This window comes from Diorhabda carinulata, chromosome 1, assembly GCF_026250575.1.
Source record: "Diorhabda carinulata isolate Delta chromosome 1, icDioCari1.1, whole genome shotgun sequence".
Classification (NCBI taxonomy): Eukaryota; Metazoa; Arthropoda; class Insecta; order Coleoptera; family Chrysomelidae; genus Diorhabda; species Diorhabda carinulata.
Window position 1 is genome coordinate 6,404,634 of NC_079460.1, and position 21,717 is coordinate 6,426,350.

At 29.2% G+C, this 21,717-nt stretch overlaps 2 protein-coding genes across 7 annotated transcripts; one reads left to right on the plus strand and one right to left on the minus strand.

The window, feature by feature from the left end:
- Positions 1–5,217: 5,217 nt before the first annotated feature.
- Positions 5,218–16,758, plus strand: LOC130901121 (leucine-rich repeat-containing G-protein coupled receptor 5-like). Of its 6 annotated transcripts, XM_057812253.1 has the most exons (6): positions 5,230–5,358; positions 5,689–5,838; positions 6,501–6,678; positions 6,837–6,946; positions 12,470–12,619; positions 13,635–16,758. In XM_057812253.1, the coding sequence occupies exons 5-6, from the start codon at positions 12,560–12,562 to the stop codon at positions 15,552–15,554; spliced, it is 1,980 nt and encodes a 659-aa protein (XP_057668236.1). In that variant the 5' UTR covers positions 5,230–5,358; positions 5,689–5,838; positions 6,501–6,678; positions 6,837–6,946; positions 12,470–12,559; the 3' UTR covers positions 15,555–16,758. The 6 variants fall into 6 exon arrangements, with proteins under 6 accessions (XP_057668244.1, XP_057668236.1, XP_057668220.1 ...); XM_057812261.1 differs by lacking the exon at positions 6,501–6,678 and having other exon boundaries at positions 5,218–5,358; positions 5,689–5,964; XM_057812237.1 differs by lacking the exon at positions 6,501–6,678.
- Positions 7,491–21,196, minus strand: LOC130901155 (congested-like trachea protein). Its single transcript, XM_057812283.1, has 4 exons — positions 20,806–21,196; positions 19,932–20,364; positions 9,341–9,517; positions 7,491–9,129 (listed from the first exon to the last, which is right to left on the minus strand). The coding sequence occupies exons 1-4, from the start codon at positions 20,896–20,898 to the stop codon at positions 8,909–8,911; spliced, it is 924 nt and encodes a 307-aa protein (XP_057668266.1). The 5' UTR covers positions 20,899–21,196; the 3' UTR covers positions 7,491–8,908.
- Between the last annotated feature and the right edge of the window lie 521 nt (positions 21,197–21,717).

Sequence of the window (21,717 nt, forward strand, 5' to 3'; positions counted from 1 at the left end):
TTGAAAAAATTAGTTTGTCAAGACGAACTGTTGTTCGACGTATAGAAATGATGGCTAATGATATAAAAACAACATTGACTGACCTTATGGCTGGTTTTGAATCATTTTCCATAGCATTAGACGAGAGCACCGATTTGTCTGACACAGCTCAACTGGCTATATTTATTCGAGGTATTGATAAGGAGTTCACTGTTACTGAGGAATTACTAGCTTTACAGCCGCTAAAAGCAACCACTACAGGAGAGGATATTTTTAATGAAGTTTAAAAGGTATTCACAAGTTTTGACCTGCCATGGTCAAAATTAATTGGAGTATGCACTGATGGTGCACCTTCTATGGTCGGCTTACGAAAAGGTTTCATCGGAATTTTGAATGAAAAAGCAACAGAATTAAATGTGTAAAAAGATGATTTGATAGTCCTTCATTGCATTATCCACCAACAGAACTTGTGTTCTAAGTCCATTCGACTCCACAATGTTATGAATGTGGTAGTAAAAACCATCAATTTTATTCGATCCCGAGGGCTTAACCATCGTCAATTCAAGACGTTTTTGGATGAAATATCAGCTGAATATAACGACGTAACATATTATTGTGAAGTCAGATGGATGAGCAAAGGAAAAATGTTGAAACGGTTTTACGAGCTTAGAAATGAGATAGCAGACTTTATGAAAATAAAAGATAAGCCACTATCTGAATTGAGTGACCCAAAATGGATATGTGATTTAGCATTTCTGGTCGATCTTACAGGCTATTTGAATGATTTAAATTTGAAACTTCAAAAACAAGGACAATTAGTAAATGATTTGTACAGCCATTTGAAAGCATTTCAGATCAAACTACGCTTGTGGGAGTCACAGATGCAGTCTGGTAACAGTTACCATTTCAACACGCTCTCTGCGTATGAAAATATTGCTTATGCTCAATATGCTGAAGAACTCAAGTTACTGTCGGAACAATTTTCGAACAGATTTAGCGACTTCAAAAACATGGAAGAATGTTTCAATTTATTTGCTACTCCTACAAAATGTAAAGTACAAAATGCTCCAATACACTTACAAATGGAGTTAATCGAGATTCAAGAAAACTCACTCCTAAAATCCAAAATTGAAGACGTAGAGTTGTGCGATTTCTACAAAAAATACCTAGAATAAGACAATTTTCCGCAGCTTAGAAAATTCGCAAGAAGATTGATTTCTGCGTTTGGCAGTACTTATAAATGCGAACAGTTCTTTTCATTGATGAAAGTTAATAAATCAACACATCGTACAAGACTGACTGACGATAATTTGGAAAATTCTTTACGTCTTTGTATCAGTGGTATTCATCCAAATATCGATGGATTAGTTTCCCAAATTCAAGCTCAAGTGTCTCATTGATTTCAGTGTATTTAACTTTTGTGGTTTGTAACAATTGCAAATGTAACTATTTAATTATAATGTTGTACCATTTTTTAAAATTTCATTTTGTTATTTTAATAAATACAATAATCACATTGTCAATATACACATACATGTCAATAATAAATACATAATACAATAATAACATTGTCGTATTATTTCATGTCTAATATCTATCGCAAAAAAATATTATCACTACTTTAAAATGCACTAAGTACTTTTAAACGCGGCCCGCGAACGTTTTGCGCGCTAAAGTTTGGCCCTCAGCATGTCAAAGGTTGCCCATACCTGATATAAATGATTCATTTTACATAAAATCTTTTAAAATCCAGTCAGTTCATTTGAACTTGCGACCATGACTGCAATTCGACGACCTCACCACGCGACCCTCAACGCATTTTTGTTTCCGGACTGTGCAAAATCCCGGATTGGATTAAAGTTTGTTACACTTATTATTTCAGTAGCAATTGCAATCCCATTTCTTACTGAGATGTAACAACTACTATCTACTATATTTCTTCCTATAGATATCCCTCTTGAATATTGAGACCATCTTTTACAATACTACGTCAAATACAGTAATTTTCAACGATTTTCCTACAAATAAAAAGGCATCCTACTTTGAACGCTTTTCACAAAGTCACGATCAAAATAATTTTCGTTATACTAAAGTCCTCTATATAAACGTCTGTTTTTGACAACTGTAATTAATATCTAAATTATAAAAGATATAATCTTTAACTTAATCTGAAAGGAATTTCTGTGGTAAATGGAAATATCGATTTAAGTCTTTCCCATTATTACGTAAAATGGATCACTTACATCCAGTTTTCAATCTAAGCCAAAAAAAAAAATTTCAAATGTGACATAACATTTTAATCAGTTTTTGTCTGATTTCTGAAAGATTACTTGGTTTGGTTATCTGTGAACAAATAATGAGCCAAGTATATTATCATTCAAGCCCTTGTGCTGCAATTGTATCCGCAAACTTCAAATTATAGGTAAAAAATACAGCAAAATATATATATATATATATATATATATATATATATATATATATATATATAAGTAGTATAACTATACACAAACTATACCTAGAATATCGAAAAAAATCATTTAGTAAGTAGAACCTTTATACAAGATGTATATGTTAACTACATTTTTATTTTGAGCAAAGAAAACACGATCGTTTGAGCAAAAGATATTTATTTGGAACAAACATTAAATTACATAAATAAACTCTGAACAATATTATAAAAACCATGAGACAAGAAACAATTTCCAGAAATTTAAGAAGTCTTAGAGTTCGTTTAGTTTGCTAATAAAAGTAACTTAATACCGAGTGTTTTCACCATAATTTACATTCTCTTTTTCTTGTCGACTGAGAATTTTGAAAACGAAGGATGAATTTTTAGCATAATATAAAACAAATGCAAAGGACTTTATGATTGTACAAGTTCTAATTTTTACGTGTACTTAAATAATATTAAAAAACAAAACAATGTAGCCAATAACCAGTTGATAAAACCACGTTTCTACAAAAGTTATTGATTTTTATAACTTTCGAGTAGTTTTTAACATCTGTTGTTCCAAATGTTGTCGTGGCAATTAAATCAAATGAAAATGATTCTCTCTATTGATTAGTAAAGATAAGTGGATTGCAATAGTAATTTTCTACAACCTCCAAAATAAACATTAATCAAACCTACAATTTTGTCTTAACTAAAATACTGAGAAACAAAACCTGAAGCAGATATTTATATGAAAATACAATAATAAATAAAGTAACGTCATTTCCACATTAGATCTTTGATACTATCACAACTATGTTGAATCCCTAACTGTATCTTGAAAACATAGAAAACTTTTTAACTAAACAGGTGAAAAATCATTTGTTTAATCCAACAATCTGTTTATTTTTCTCATCAAATTCATATTAGACTTTGTTTAGTAATGGACTAGAACAGTTTATTAAGAAGCACTAAAATGTTTGTTACAATATTATGGTATTTCCTAAATATATACGATTTTCATGTGAAATAAATGGCTTTAAATAAGAAGAATAATTATTCAGATAGAATTAGAAATATGTAGGTATATATAGTTAAATCAATGGATATATTGGCTTTACATATCTTTTGAGAGTTTACTTAAATCTGGTTTATAAATTTCAAATTTCGAACATGACTATAGATTTTTATTATTATTAATTCAACTTTTTTACCTCACTGTAGATTTCTTGAATTCTGTTTCCAAATCCAACAATTGCATTTGAAGCATACACGACAGTTGTAATAGTTGGCAACCATATATTATTATCCAATTGTATTACTCACTTTAACAAGAGAATAGATAAATGGAATGCAATTGACTAATAGGTAAACATGGTCATGAAGTCTCATCTCTAAGAAGAAAACAATAGATCAAATTTATCTCATGGTCCTATACTTAACAATTATGCAAATAGAATCTTTAGAACATTTTCTTATTTTTTAAGGGTTTAGATTAATCGCACCTTAAATTCAAAAATCCATTTCTGTTTGGTTTGCATATGATGTTGAAGGTATCGCGGCATCCAACGGGATAGATATTCTACGTGTAATATTATCGTTATTTTTTGCAGTTTGTAAACTACTGTCTTTGGATAGTGTTGAACTTCCGGCGTCAAATTGATACGGTTTTTCTCTATTCATATCGGCTGCTACATCATTTTGATTTGATGTCAGTAGACTTTTGGAACCAAATTGAAATGGTATATCTCTGTTAATATCAGCTCGTGGAAATTTTTTACCGAATGTCGGTAAACTTACGGATTCAAATCGAAATGGTCGTTCTCTAGTTATATCAGATTGTCCAAAATTTTGAGTTGATGTAGAAGGTCTTACGGCTTTACATCGAATTAGTGTTTTCCTTGAAGATTTCTTGTAAGATGTAGACACATTTGAGAGATCAAATCTGACTCTTTTCTTTTTTAGAGGGCCATCGTCTGACGATATTCCGGTACTATACCGAGATACCTTAACTATACAGGACTTTTTTCTTGGAAGGTTGTCGTTATCAATCTCAACGTTTTCAGAGTTTCTTGTAGGTCTTGCGGCATCAAATTGTGGTATCTCAACTAGAGGTGGAGAATAATCTACCTCCATTTCCATTTTTGCACAGTTTTTCGGGTTTTTGACGAGCTTACGAAATGACACTGACACACTGAGAAGACAAATTAAATTTGATATATGATTCTGTTTTTGGTCCAAAGCCGCCTACATATTCAAAAAATGAATTGAGCGATTACACTGCTGCCAACTACTTCTTTAACATATTTAATTGAAGGTGATAAATTAAAAAAATACATTCTCATTGGTAGTTAGCTGTCTACTAATTCTTTTTTAGTATGGTATCTTTAATTAAGAACTCAATCGGACTACCCCGTTAATAGTAATAACGAAACGTTGTATATAAACAATGGTATTAGCTGTCAAGTATTTACTAAAGTAACTAAGAAGATTCAGGGAAGCAACTGATAGACTGAAAAATGGCGCTTTTGATAATGTTTGAAATTTGGGATTGGCTATACTGAGAGGCTTGTTTCCTAATAGATATACCATATTTTTTCTGTATTGTCACATTCATTCGCGATTCTCTCATTTCGTTGATTTGAATTTTAACTTCTTTTAAGCGTCTCTAGCAAACTTTTTAATTAAGACAAAAAATATTTTACCCATTGCGAAGTAGATGAACAGCTTGTTCTTTCAATGCTGATGAATAGATAAGAAAAGAAGATAACCTTTGAGGTTATGGATTTTCAAATGAAATATATAATTTTAGAACAAAATATCTAGCAAATATGTATAATGTAACATAGAGGATTTATTTGGAAATACGATCTACCTAGATGATCACTTTTTTTTAAATGAAGTGAACTACATGAAATTGAATTTTTAGAAAATCGATAAAGTTCAAAGTAGGTTAGAAAAATACTTAATATTTGTGTTTGTAATAGTAAAATGAAATTTTATTTTTCCAATGATAAATCATTTTTATTATTATCTATCCATTGATGGGTCCAGTCACTGCGAAGATAAGGAAGATCCATGAAAATTTAGATTATGCTATATAAAAACTTGTTAATTCAAAATAATTGTAATTTAAATATGTGAGAGTTTTTGTAGTTTCAAAATAATTAATTTTTAGTAAGCTTTTTTAAAATTCATTGGATCTACTTATTTTGATTTCATTTTATATTACCTGTGTTAATGTAAAAATAATCTCAGTGTTTTGTTAAATTGGATAGGCTGAGACGTTTCGATAGAGTGATTCTTTTCATGTGGAAATGGGGAGTCGAAGCTTTACACCAAAAGAGCAGCTGGTTGCGAATACCTGGACTATAATGATCTCAGCAAATCCTGAAGAAAGCTGGGTTAACAAATAGCAGAGAATATGAGTATGGCATCTTCATAAATTTATTTATTTTGGTTATGGGTCAAAGTGTTAAAAACTGGTTTCAAGTCAAATTTTATGAATTATCCTTCTGTTAACAATTCCAAATTATTGGCAATTCCAATAACAAGTTAAGTGAGTCAATGGGGTTCATAAGAAAATCCACATACAATGCTTTCGTAAAATTTGAAAAACATGAACTGATAATTATACAATATTGAAAAAAAATTATGAAACAGTAACATCAATGTAAAATCTAACTTAATCACAATCTACCAGTGCAAATTTCAATAGGATCTTGCCTATAATTATAATAAAATCAACAGTTCTCTTTGAGTTTTACCTTACCAGAGTGTATTAGGAATTTTTCAGTGAGGATTGTCTTTGATTTGCATTTTTTTTGTTTATTAATTTTAAATTCGAGCACCATATGCTAAGATAATAGTAGTTAAAAGAAATATATACAAAAAATATACTTGAAAGTATAAACCCATAAATTTTTCCTGAGGACAAGATCAAATGATTAGAATTTTGTGAAATTATGATTTAAAATCAAATCAAAATTTTTTATAAAAAATTATTTTTAACCGTTTCAATAAGATGAGCCTAAATTTAAAAGTACTCACTTTCACTAATAGAATTATTTTTTCACATGGTGCGTTCAAGTGGTCTCTCATATCACCTTATTTATTATCATAACCATTTTCTTGGTTATTTAAAAGAAAACGTTTATCGATATGGCTTGGAAAGAACAACAAACTTTAATAAATTGAGAGAAAAATACTACTTTGGAGTAGAATTACAGAAGATTGGAGACCATCTCTGTATTATTTAGCTGAAAAAGGTAGATTATTTAACATTGTTTTCCATCTTTGTTCTTTTTTGGACTATCGTTAATATTTGGATTTTTTTTTCTTATAATTCAAGACCTAAGTGAATCATTCATAACAAAAGTAGTAGTATCTCCTCCTATTGAACTTACATCACTAATTTTGCTTTTAGGAATCGGAGCAAAAAGCTAAATTTAAGAGAAGACAATTTTATTTGGATGATTTTAAGATAAAAAAACGCTTAATAACTTTTTATTGCCATATATTCCAGGGGCTAATAAGGTAAGAAACACAAATAAAAATCACTAAACATAACTAATCTTCTTGAGATCCTATTGGTTGAACTACAAAGCTAACTCTAAGCATATTGCTACCTACATTGTTCGCAATCATTCTTTGTCTTTGGTTAGCTGCTGCCACATTCCAAACATCTCAATGCCATTCCCAAATTATGAATAAACTTCCTGCTACTGTTAATTTTCCCTGATTAACTGCCGTCGTTGAACGTATATAAAAATCATAGCCACGATTCCTACATGATTGAGCATTGAGAAAAATGAAGTGACTGTTCAGCGTTTGATGTATTTGTTGTTACTACCAAATCACTATTATTGTATTTGGTGATGTCGTAACTCCAGTTACATGAGGTTTCAAAGCGTTCGAGCAGACATGGTGAAAAATATAAATTTTTTATTCATTTGAGTTTATTAAACCTCGTGTGGTTTACGGAAGGTCAAACAGCGCAGAAACGTTTTAAAGAACAATAAATAGCATCATTAACCTTATTGGTCTCCATTTAACATTTAGGAAGAAATATACACAAATAAATATTCTAAAAATGTATTTCATGTAAAAAATACATCGCAAAAATACTGTCATATATTTGCATTAACAATAATAAATTTCAACAATTTGTTGTATTATAGAAATAAGTTGAGTATAAAAATGAAAACAAGACTAGATCGTGCGAGTTGCTAGAAATGATATGAAGTGAATAATAAAATTTACTGTTATGCACTTGGCAAATTAGTACCTACTCAATAAACTATTTTAATAACAATAAATTTGTAATAGACCATTTGTATAAAATACATATTGAAACGATAACACGTTTTCTTCACTTCACTTCACACATTTATAAAAAATTTATAATTTATAACCATATCATTAGTAAACCTATTAATTTAGTCTATAGTTTATACAACATAAGATAATTTTAAGGAAAGATGAACCAATTAAAGGCCTTTCGTCAATATTTTATAGAAAATAGAATAGAATACTAGTTATTTCAACCTTTTTATCAAATGTAATTTTTATTATCACTAATAATCAAATGTAGAATCGTTGAATCTATTTAAGGAAGAATCTATAAACATCTAAAATTCAAAAAATGTTTTATATATTCGCCATTGTCAATATACAGTGGACGCCTTAAAAAATCACAGATTGGACATTAAAGATGAAGGAGACTGTTTTCAATAAATGAAGCAAAGGAACATGAATGTACTAACGACAAAAATAAGCATCAAATACAAGAGAAATTTAGAAAACCTCAAGGTAATACCAGCAAAACATGGTTACTGAAATAAACAAGATATTGGAGTGATGGAAATGTGAGATTAGTATAATACAGAGAAATTAGAATACCTGAGGGGTCGATAATTATCCAAAAGTTAGGAATAATAAACAAAATATATTAACAAAGAAACACAAATATCAAAATAGATGGCTAATGAAGAAAGAAGAGAAATTACTAATATGATACTTTACCAAACATTGATAAGGAAAAAAACGAAATACATAGGAAAAACGGAACATAAATGATTAGACGAGAGAGAGAAATAAATTCGTATGAATAGCATTTGGTGGTTCAAATTATTCACCATTTTATTATTGCTACAAATTTGAAAATGTTTTTTTTTACAAACGAAATCATGAGAATTGATTGGTAACAAACGAATTTCTTGTTTTTTTTTAATTGCAGAAATAATATTCTTCAAAATTAATTTATAAAATGAATTTAAAGAGAATTAAATAGTAGAAATTATTCTGCATCACTTTGATGCCATATAAATCAATCAAAACTTTTGAGATATTTAGGCACGTTGTATATATATATATATATATATTCTAGTAGCTGCTCTATAAATTATAAAATGAAATTTCAATGATCTCTGTCCATGAAAATAATTTGTTCATAAATCTAGAATACTCTAACAATAATCTTAGAAAACCAACATTATATTAAGGTTGCTTGTTTGAGTCTACATTTGTAACCTTTTGTTTTGGAAACAAGAAGTCGAGGAACTTTTTACATAGTTCAAATCCTACGAAACAAGCTGCATTGGCTGGAAAAGCTCTCAGAAGTACAGGTGTGATCCCTTTATAAAGGGCCAAAGGTCCCTCAGTCTTCATCAGCTGTTTGAATACATCTCTTATTCCATTTTTGTACGTGCCTTCAGGAGCTAAAATCATCAAAAATAAGTACAATACCATCCAATGTACATATCAAAATTATTTTTAAAATAAAATAAAAGATTGGTGAAAATATTAAATTGAGAAGAATCATATTTAGACCGGAGTAAATTAGTTATAAATCCAAAAAACGCTGTAGTTTTTACACTAGAAATTATTTTGGTAAAAATCATACTGAAAGCTGATTAAAAAAATGCATACCTGTTTGTAATCGACTTTTCAAAACATCGGCCGGCATTCCTACAAGCCAATTAGCTACACCTGCTGATCCCCCAGCAACAATAGTTCCTAAAATTCCAGGTTGTTCTGTTCCATTTTTTGTAAGATAATCTCTTATAGCCTCATATGTTAAGAAGTACATTCCGCTAGCAGGCACGTCTAAAAGTGAAGATAATATTTAGTAAAAAGTAATATTAAATATCCGATTTATGTGTTACAATATTCTATGAGTACTATAACTTTCCTAATTTTTGGTGTTTATCATATCTTAACCAAGAAAAAAATTATGGTAGTTGCATCTATAAAAATCTGGATGGTGCTAATTTTAAAACGTAAAAAGACTATATTTTGTAATCACTTAATCAGCATAAATTTTAATATAAATAAGGATTATTAAGAAATACCATTTAATGATGTTATTTGCTTCAATCCTTGAATTAATTGTTTCATTCATTATAAAATGTAATAAATAAAGTTTTGAAAAAGAGTTTTTCCGACTCGAAAAATATAATTTGCTTGAAATAAATTTTTCTTATATTCATTATTCATTTATTTTAAAAAAGTCAATATTTTGAAACTTATTACTGATAATATGTATCTCACAAATTTATACGAACTTTTTGTCTTGAGATTCATTAGCAACTCGCCTATAAATATAATATTTCAGATGATTTTGGTGACCCTCTGTATTATTAACATCCTAGTTTCTGGTATTACCGAATGAATTGACTGTAATTATTGCTACTGTGAGGCTTGGCAAATTTTGTGTTGTGATCAATAAATATACATTCGAATATATTCAGTTAGTTTTTTATTAATCAATTAATAAATATTAATTAATTTATAAAATTGACAGTCAATACAAATATTGAATGTTATGTGCTCATGTCACAAAAAATATTCACAACTATTATCAAAAATTTGTTTTCAAAGATACACGACTACCTGCTCTTATATTTTTGTATACAGACAATTTAGAACAGATACTTTTGTCACTTATCAGGAAATGAGTGGGGTGGACATCCTGTTACTATCACAAATTGTACAGATCATATTCTACACAATTTCACTAAAATGTTGAAATATGTGGCTGTGTTACTGGTACTTTCTAGTTTCCATAAAAAAGTAAGATTTTTTTTAACACTTTCGTTAATCTTGAAATTTAGCTAAATATTTAGATACCTATATGTCAATCAATTTATTTATCGTATTCATAAAAATTAGATCTAATGAATAAATATATGTACTTAATATTAAATGTAATACAAAAATTCAAATTTGTATTGATTAAAAAAACAGATAACTCAAACTTTGAAACACAAAATGCAGATAACGTGGTGGCAAATACCAGAAACGAATTGCAGAAGATGATATGAGTTAAAGAAATAGAAAACATAAAAAAGGAAGTGAATACTAATAAAACTAAAGTGATGAATATCTTGGAACTATATTTATAAATGGTGGGAAAATAAAGCAGAAACGACAAACATGAAGATAAATCAACGAGATAGTATTACATGCTACATAAGTCAAGTCAATATTGGGACATAGGATATTCACATGAAATTGAGAATAAAGATCTGCAATACAATATCGACACCAACGATAACATCAATAATTGGACATTACGAAAGAAGGATGAAGCCAAAGTTAAAATAGTTGAGATGAAACACTTAAGAAAAATACCAAAAAACAAAGTGAGACAATTGTAGGAATGAAGAAACAAAACAAGAAAAATAAAGAGAATACAATTAAATTAATATAGACATATTTTCAAAATAAACAGTCAGAATTACAAGAAAAGTGATCAGAACAGGGGGTAATATCAAGACAAAACCCCTAGATAAAAGAAAAATATTAGTAAGAGACTAGAAAGGGTGGACAAAGTAGGTACACGAGAAAGCGGAATCTGATACCTAAAAAATAAAAGGATAATAAATTATCCTTAAAGCTGATAACACAAACAGAATAACTGATTACTTTGAGGAAAAATTTGCGAATCTACGGACACTGCTTAAATTCAAGAACACATGGGTTTGATATTGTATCTTTAATTGGCTATCCAGATTTTTTTAAAACAAAAGTAAACAAAAATAAGTATATGAAAATTAAACAGAAGAAAATAGGAAAATAAAATATCTCTAGATGTTGGTAAAGGGTTAAATTAACTATAATAGAGGGTAGGTAGTCATTTGAAGTCCATTCACCTTATTCACAAAAATTACCATTATTCCCTAGTTTATTTTTATCGACATTTGCAATAATGTTTTAAACGTTTATTTGATTGGAAAACATTTTTGCTAAAAATTTTTAAATATATTGGTTGAATATTTAAAATGTTCGTGCTTTTGGAATTTTTCATACAAGAATGTTTAAAATTAAAATCTTTGTGCATGTGAAATTATCTTTGATCTGCGCCGTTGTAAATGGTATAAAACAATCTCAGAAAAAATTTTATCGCCTGTGAACCTTTAATTCATCACAACAAAAATGATGTAAGGTGGTTCTGGTAGTACAAGCCTGGTTGAGATTTCTTGTTTATTATTAATTATATCTTTGATGAATTTGACAAATATTACCTGGTAATTTTCTACACAGTGGATAGGGAGAGCTAGTCTAATTGCATGGCTTCCAAGCTCCCTAGACTCCACACCTCTCGATTTTTATCTTTGGGGTATGGGGTATGAAAGAGCTTGTTTATGACGAACTAGTTGTATAACATTTGAAAAGAAAAAAACTATGGATATATGTCAACTTTTATTAGGTGATGAGTATTTTGAACAAAATAATGTAGATTTTTTTAGATGCATTTGTTGATCTTGTTTGCCAGATGAGAATGCAAAAAAAATTATTTTTGGCTTTTTATAAAGCCAAATATTTCATGATTATTTTTCGTAATTAAAAAAAAAGTGTAACCAATAACTAAAGATGTCAGTTGTATTTAAAAGGTTTAAAAATGATGTCATTTTTATTTAATTTTAAGCACTCTTATTGTATAGAGTATAGATTTTTAAGGAATTTATTTTCATACATGCATATTTTATTATCCTTATGATTTCTGAACATTATTAGTGAAAATATCATTTAAAAAATCAACATTGTACTATTTAGATCGAAGCTTCATGGGAACAAGAAACAAGCTGTCCTCTGATTTGTACTTGTCACTTGGAACACCTGACGGAAACTGCAATTTACCGTTTCATGCGAACACATAAAGAAAATCCAATATTTGCAGATGTAGGAATTAACGAAAATAATGAGGTAAAATCTATGATTTAGTTAAAAATTTATTAATCATCCTTTGATTACCAAAAAAGATTTTGTTTTCTGATAAACTAACCAGAAACGTACTATTAGGGGGGCTGAAAAGTTCGTAAGCTTACACATAGATGGAGTCATTAGTATTAAATGCATATGATTTTCAGTTAGCCCTAACCTTAAAAGGGCACGTGTATTAATTTGACAACTGGCGTACTATAAATTTGTTATTTGTAGCATTTTGAGTGGAGCAACTTTTGTCAGATTGAAAAAATGGATAAGAAAGAGTTGTGTGTATAAATAAAACATTGCTTTTTGACAGAAAAATACTATTAAAGGCAAAACTCATTTGAGCTTTATTAAACTGTAGCTCGTCCAAAAAATATCAAAATGTGAACGTTTAAAACTCAACTTATAATTTTTTTATAATGCAATATTTAATTTATAAACTATAGTAGTTATGAGCAAAATATTTTATGCCACCTTCGATATCTATTCTACAAATACTAGCGGGTTTGCGCGCTCGAATTTCAAAATTAAGTTTGCTTTCAAGTCTTGCCATCATTTTAATTTCGCTATTTTCTGGTCAACTAATTGTTAATATTTTACTACTTTGAACTTTAATCCAGTATTACTCATTAAAGGCACTATTCTCGCCTTGTTATTCAGTTCATTGAAGCATTTGTTTAATCTCTTTATAATTATGATTAAAATAATGAAAAAATATGAGTAAACTTCCAATTTCACATGACTTCACACGTTTTTTATTTCTGAACTCAGAAAATAAGAAAATGAAAATCTTTGTAAGAAACAGCTCAGAGAAGTCTAAATCTGTAGTTGAATTGTTTCAGTTGATAAAAAAATATTTACTAATATATATGTCAAAAATATTTGAAATTATATATTCCAAAATAAGTGTTTGGATCTTTTTGGATCCTCAACTAAACTTACTTGTAATAACAAGATCTTGTCTTTTTTGAACTAATGTTTTGAAATTTTTCATGAACTATATTTTTAGATTCTTAATGAGGAAACATTAGACACTGTGGAAATACTAGAAGAACATGGCCATACAATAATACGATCAGCAATATGCATTCTTCAAACAGAAACAGATCCTGTAGATCTATTAGAAACTCTCCCGAAGAACATAGAAAGCTTAACAATAATCCAAGGGTACGAATCGGGTAACAAAACCATCAAAATAAGTTCTATGAAAAAATTTACACAGTTGGTAACTATCGAATTGATCGGACCTAATTTACAAAATGAACCCCTGAACAGCCATTTAATTTGTGAGATTGATTCGGCAATTGGAGACTTGAAATATTTGAATTTAGAAAGAGTCTTGATAAAAAATTCTAAAGAACAATTAATGCAAGCATTACAACAGATAAATGAGGAGAACATTACTTTTGAATATCCTCAAAAATTTGATGATAATTCGCATATAACAATCGTCCGAAAAACAAACAATGAAGAAACGGTAGTCCCTTACGAAGTTTTTATAAAACAAAGAGATGTGACAGGCGATATGCCCATCTTTAGGGGTTTTAAGAAGTTATTGCTACTAAGAATTAGCAGCTGTAATTTACATGATATTAATTGGGAAATGTTTGATCGACTCCAAGAATTACAATATTTAATACTCGAAAAAAATGGTTTAAAATTTATACCACCTTTTGCTTTTCATGGGACTCCCAATCTAAAAACACTCTCATTAGCTCACAACAATCTTCTAGATATACAAATAACTGATCTCGCAGGTCTATTACACTTAGAATATATAGATTTAAGTTATAATAATTTTACTCAACTTTCCGAATTATCATTTCCACCATTTCCAAAATTAAAACTGGCGAATTTTGCCAATAACCCGATAAATACAATATTTTCAAATACATTTGAAGTTATGAACACTACTAACTCTCTAATAATTGGCAGTGAGCTTATGGCTCTTACGTTGGTTACTAATTCCTTGTTAGGTTTGAATCAATTGAAAAAACTTACTTTAAACAATTTAGAATTATTCGTTTTAAAAAGAGATCTGTTTACTGGAATGCCACAATTAGAAGAGCTTCTGCTTACAGGTAACATTACAAAAATAGAATATGATGCATTTTTAGAAATTAAACAAATCAAAACTCTTATACTAAGTAGTTGTCAAATAATGAATATATCAATGGACAGTTTTATTGGTTTGACTAATTTGCAACTTTTAGATTTATCTAAAAACCATTTGGAGTATATTCCTCCTGGTACTTTTGATCACTTAGTGAACATAAAAGAACTATATCTAAATAAAAATAAATTTAAACAGCTACCAAAGGATATATTCCTTAAAATTCACCCGAAATTGATAAGACTAAATGATAATCCATGGCATTGTTCCTGTGATATGAGTGAATGGAAGCCAATGATAATTAACAAAATCAAACAAATAATTGTCAAACCATGCGACTACACCAGTGATAAAGGTATATCTTGTGGAAAAGATAGATTTGCTTATAAGTATATTTATGAAAATAAAATAGCTCCTAAATGCTCACAACCAGACGAATTTGTAAATTGGAACGTTTTCCACGCCATGAGAAGAATATTAAGATGTGCAGATTACAAACCAAAACTAAGAAAACGCTTTAAAAATTCTACAGTCACAACAGGCAACGTTGTTGATACAACTATAAATGTGTCTACAAACTTAACAAAGTTGGAAAAACTCAAATATAAAATTAAGAAGCATAAACTAATAGATTCCAAAAAACTGAGAAAGCATCTGAAACAAGCTGAAAATTTTGAAACTATTAGTGATACAAACAACTTTGAATCTAATCAAATAGATCAATCCTCCGAAGCGGACACAAACAACAAACATATCAGATATAAAAAATTCAACGCAAAGAATCAAGTTGATAACGAAATAAAGAATGACATTTAGAAATAAAAATATGAGTAGTACACTAGGAGTATGTAAAACTTTTGTTTCATTCGCTAATTATTTTTTATGTTTGCTTTCTCTCTTACATGTCTTTTGGGCAGAATTATTACATATGCTGCTGGATATCAACAGTTTTTCAATATTTGTTTTTGAATGTGTGAAAGGTATTGTTATTTCCAAACTACATTCTGAATTTTAACTATTTTTTTATTTTTCACATTTATATATATATATATATATATATATATATATATATATATATATATATATATATATATATATATATATATATATTTATCTGTAATTTTGGATAGTTAGTAGTTTTAACTATTACTAGTTGCTTTCCAATTCATTAACCACTTAATGCACAAAACATGGCTCGATGCTCTCATGAACTTGGCACACAAGAATTAATTTAAATAAATTTCGTAAGTTTTGTGTCAAGTTGTCAAATTTGAAAACGTGTCACAAATAATTTGTTTATTTGTTGCCTTGTCCGAAATACAAGATATTTGATTAATTGATGATAAAATACGAAAACTTTAGAAGCACTCCCTTAAAACTATACTTTTGACTATTTGTACCTTGTTAGGCCCTTTTTGGTATTCTTCAGTAAGAAATAATGTATATCCCCAAATTTGTCTCTGAATCCAATAATACAGAAAAAATTTGTTTTTACTTACTTAAATCGATATGAATTTTAAATAAATACCCGCATAACATCAATTCAACAGTTTGTGTTTAAAGTACAATTTTGAAGCACATTGAGCACAAAGATTTATCTGGTGTTTGAGGATCAAGGGTAAAACGCAACTGTGTTCGACGCACAGATCTTGAAAAGAACATGGGTTTGAAGCATTGCACACCCTTATGCTCGATTGGGTGCTCAAATTGTGTAATTGGAAAGCAACTTATAACTTCTGCATTTACATCCAGCTTACTCATACTTTAAAAAGAGTTTTGTTGAACTATTCAATGAAAAATTTGCTACTTTCAGCACATTGAAATTTATTTTGTATAATTGTAAACCAGCAAAAAATAATTAAATATATATATATATATACATATATATATAAATTAATATAAATTTTTTTGAATGTTACAATTGATAGAAAATAGATATTTTGTATTATGATTCTATTTATTAAAATAAAAATATTGTATGTGATTTTTATCAAGGCCTGTCTAATAAACATTTTAAATTTATTAGTATTCAAATAACCCCAAGATCACCCTAACAACTTCACTGTGAAATTTATATCGAGCTAAAATAACTTCATTTCAAATTACATGATTTTACTTAATATCAGCTTTTTGTCAATATACAGAGTTATTCATCATAAATTACCAAGACTTTATTTTCATTATTAATACCTAATGTTTCATAGAACAATTGGAATGCTATCAAGAGTACAGTGGCTAATATATAATCCAGGATATACAAACAACATCCATTTTCGAATTTTATACTTTCAATATTGATAAATCTTCTTACAAACTAGTGATTTTGGGCTAACAAAATGAAAATTGTGTACAAATTTGGTTGGGTTTGTGTTTTAATTTCAACAACTTGTCAAGTCGATAAAAAATTGAGGCAGACTGGATTAATCGGTGCTGTGAAATATATTGGTTGTCTAAAAACAAACCATCTAAATTTCAATATCAAAGCCACGAGAGGATTGATGGAAATTCATGAACATCAATTGATTGTCGTGGAACTGCAAATTCCATGCTCTCTGGTCCAAATGTTTTTTTTCTCTATTAGATTTGGTTTTGGTCACTTCCTCTATCTCTAAGTAATTGCAATACTCAGTACAAACACTGCTCCAACAAATTAAGGACGAAAGGAATGATGTACATTTTGAAGTATTGTAGGCAAAAGTAACTGCAGCTGATCTTAAACTAGTCGATGATAATTTTGATTATACGAATAAAGATTTTCTACAAGTGTGAATCCACAAGTTCAAGCACAGGAACTTGGTTATTGATAAAGTACAATTAGGCGAAAATAGTACTGGATGGTCTGATAAAGGGTCATCAAAATTTACAGGAAATTGATCTAATAAGACGTTTAGAGAAATATTGTTTTTTTTTTTGAAAAGTATGGAAATACTTTTTACGTATAGTGTGTGGGACTCGCGCCTTGCTCAGGTGGATGACCTACCTACGTAAAAATTAGTTCATTTGGTTTCATATATGTACCAACTTGGATTCATAAAGTCCTTATAGGTAGTTCAAGGATACCGAAATAAAGATTTGAGACAACACAAGAATATGTTGTCGAACCCCAAAGATTAAAGATTTCTTGCACTGGTGATGTTTTTAAATCCTCTGGTAACGACCGTGAATTTATCCAGCTCTTAAAACAACCAGATGTTGAAGAAAATGAAATTTTCTTGGGACAAGATGCAAACGAAAGCGACTAAGTTGTTAATTTGAACAATTTTGTGCACCAGGACTTTAAAATGAGGCTTCGTAAAGTATGGAAAAAGCACGTAGAACACGTTTATGTACCTCAGATGAATAATAATACTGCTACAGTGGGAATTGGAAGAATTGAATTATTCGACTTTATTGAATTATTTATTAAGGTATTACAAGGCCAAGTATTGGAGATTTTCTTTTGGGAAAGTAAAAGAAAATGTTTTAATTATCATTTTTAGCACTGCAGCGCTTCACACTAACTATCTCTAACATGTTGACGTCTATGTCCTTGTACAAATTTTTGACACATAAATCAGAACAAGGGTTATTATCATTGGATTGTTCTCGAAGTTGAAAATATGATAGTTATAGATTATAATTATTATTTTTGAAATACCATCAAAACCCACCTCTAAAGTAACCTTATTTTCGACGCCTATAGGCTTTATTACTCACCACATTCAAAATTATTGATTTTGCATATGAATATAGGAGAGAGCTTTTCATTTCTATAAATGTTAATTCCATTTACTGACTGTGCCATAGGTTCTAATAAATTTCCTACACGAAGTAGTTTTCAACGCCTAGTCGGATTTGAGAAATAAAAAAAAATGAAAAGATTCAGTTTTATTTTTTAGTTTTCAATTTCCGAGTTGACACTGTCTCGACTTTATTGCATACTAAGTATAGAAATATACAAATGGGAAGATAAAATCTCTCTCAGTATTATAAATAGTTTAATGCTTTTTTTTATGTGTAGACTTTCAAAAATGACGAATCTGAGATCATATTTGTAGCTTTTGTATTGCTGTTCCATATCGCTCTTCCTTTACATCACTCATATTCCTTAAATTTTCCAGAAACTTGTCCAGGTAACTATACGGAGGAAGTGGAGTTTTATACTAATATTGCACCCCATATTTTTAAATTGTAGCTGAAGGTCTTCTGCTGTCCAAGCCTTCAGTTTTAACTCAGTCAAAGTTGTTTAATTTGGTCATCAAAAATAACGGCTTCAATCTTTTCTGAGGTGAACGAGACGAAAATAAGAAAAAATCCTTGGGATGCCAAACCAAGACTGTAGGGTGGATGTACCCATCAATCTGATGTTTTTTTTTGAAATGATGTGAGAGATCGCATTGTCGTGGTGAAGAATGCGATTGGTTTCCCTGATTTTTTTAAACACTTCTGGCGAACAAATGCTGGTGTACCATTCAGAATTGATTGTTCTGCGTTTCTCTAATGGTACGATGACAGGTGTCTATTTGCTTGAACAATTTTTGTTAGATTTGAATCGTCTTGAGAGACCCATACAGACTCATGTCGATTCGTCAAATCGACACGACACGGTGGTGCTTCATCATCAAAAGTCGAAGCCTGCCTCTTCCGACTTCCAGAAACAACACTGTAAGGCATATATTTTATGATCATACTTATTACCTTTATTAACGATTTGAAACAATATTTAGAGATATAAAATTCAAATTTATGATATAATCAATTGAGAGCACTATAAGATTTCTCATATTTGCAAAATGAATATATATTAGTGATTATGGTGAATGATTGAGAAAATAAGCTATAACCACCAGATCTGGAGCTGGTACCTAATACTAATCACCACTAGGCTCCTGTAAGAGCATTATGTAATATGTCAATGACTTCAAGTTTACATGGAAGTGCTTATGTAGAATAGCAATTCTTTAAATGCAACTCTCATAAATTTACTTTTCAATTTTTCATATGATAAAATATTTAATAAATTTTATAGCTGTTTATTCGTACTGTTTTTTATTAATTTGTGTTTTACTATCTGAATGTTCACAAGTTTCGGCACTTTTTTTTAAACAAGATAATTTGTGAAGATTCCTTCAATTTTCAACTTAATTCCCAGTCTGTAGCATGCATTGCTATTCCTCACAAATCATACAGATAACTCGCTTTTGACACACTCACCTCTTAAAAGTGTTGCTCCAGCACCTCTATAAATACTAGATATTCCTCCTTGCTTATAAAGTTTCTTAACAACGTCAACAGGTCCTTTGTAAACTTTTTGTGCATTTGGTCCTTGTTGAATTTGCAATAAGCATTTTATTCTTTCTCCAGGCGCCATAATGAGGGTGGTAAAAATTCCAGAAAAAGCACCTGCTGCACCCATTTCCGTATAGGTAAGAGCACCTCCATCAGATGGTCCAAAAATTTTTTTACCTACTCCATATCCCATGAAGGAAATTGCAAAAATTGGAGCAACACCAACTAAAGGGGCACCCATTCCTTTATATAAACCTTTAAAGCCCTCATACCTCACAGTTTTTTTCATACAATCCCAGGTTCCTGAATATAGAGGTACTTGCCCAGGTTGAGCAATGGGCATTGTTTGAAGCCTTACCTTTAAAATAAGTTATTTTGATAAGCTAAAACTATTACCTGTAGGAATAAAATGGTTTGATAGAAGTATGTATCTAATATTTATCATTTTTCCTCCATATACATAGATATAACAAAATTTTCAGTAATCAAATCTAGGAAGGTTACAAACACAACTTGAATTTAAAATAACCTAAGATTTTCCAGTTTCAAAAATGATTTTACAATATTTTTAATATTCTATCTAACTGATAAAAATTCAATTTATTCGCACCCTAGTACACGCATATTTTAATTAGACATATTCTTAAGATTCATAAACTCCCAGTTCCAAAGAAATAAATATCTTAGTGTAAAGATTATGAATGATACAATCAATTTGAAAATTCATATTAAAGTTGATAAAGGACGCACTTGAGAATACGAAAATACATGTAGATGAAAAATTATTTGTCTCACTTACTTTTATAGTGTCTAAAGGATGTCCTACTATAACAGTACATACACCACCAAATCCACCACAAACAAAATATTCAGCTGGCCCCATGTCCCCCATTATGCCAATCAATTAAATAAATTTCAAATATATGCTTTTATTATTAGATATTTTCAAATGATACGAGTTGTATTCTAAAAAAATTAGTAAATTAACTGAAATGAGGTTAACATGAAAAACGTCAAATGGTACTTGGTTTCAAACAGGTACGTTCATAAACTGTGATTAAGCAAAATACTATAAACATTAGTTTTAAAATAAGATATACTCATATATATTAATGGATAATAATGATTATAGACCAAAATGTCTCGAAAGACTCCGGTCTTCGCCAAAAGATCATCATGAAGAATTGATAGGTTCCCGTTTTACTACACTAGTTAATGTATATAGAAGCAAATTTGAGGAGATGAATCTATGAGATCTGTAAGATCCCTTGTATATATATATATATATGTATATATATATATATATATATATATATATATATATATATATATATATATATATATATATATAGTGGCAATGAAACTAACTTATGGTCAAATACAATATAAGAAAAATAATAAAATTTTCACTTACAATTTTATTATTTTTATATATTTATACATATTTCTTATATTGTATTTGACCATAATTTTAATCTCAGAAGATGAATTCATAAGTATAAGTATTCGGAAGCTCGGAAAATATATTAAAGTTAGTTCACTTTGGTGTTTCATTGGAGTTATTCACTTTCTTTTCAATTTCAGTAAATTCTGCACATATTTTATTGTTAATGTTGAAGTTAAATGATAATTCAATAATAAAATGTTAACCAAAATGTATTAAAAAAAGCTAATGATTACATTAAACTATGAATAAGAAGAGCTTGATGTC

What these genes read in the sequence shown, in the direction of transcription:
- LOC130901121 (XM_057812229.1), top strand. Translation starts at nt 10,433, where the DNA reads ATGTTGAAATATGTGGCTGTGTTACTGGTACTTTCTAGTTTCCATAAA. An exon ending in TTTCTAGTTTCCATAAAAAA is followed by an intron (nt 10,484 to 12,469) that starts GTAAGATTTTTT and finishes TGTACTATTTAG; the next exon opens with ATCGAAGCTTCATGGGAACA. An exon ending in GAATTAACGAAAATAATGAG is followed by an intron (nt 12,620 to 13,634) that starts GTAAAATCTATG and finishes CTATATTTTTAG; the next exon opens with ATTCTTAATGAGGAAACATT.
- LOC130901155 (XM_057812283.1), bottom strand. Translation starts at nt 20,898, where the DNA reads ATGGGGGACATGGGGCCAGCTGAATATTTTGTTTGTGGTGGATTTGGT. An exon ending in ATCCTTTAGACACTATAAAA is followed by an intron (nt 20,365 to 20,805) that starts GTAAGTGAGACA and finishes CTTATTTTAAAG; the next exon opens with GTAAGGCTTCAAACAATGCC. An exon ending in TGGAGCAACACTTTTAAGAG is followed by an intron (nt 9,518 to 19,931) that starts GTGAGTGTGTCA and finishes CTTCACTTTTAG; the next exon opens with ACGTGCCTGCTAGCGGAATG.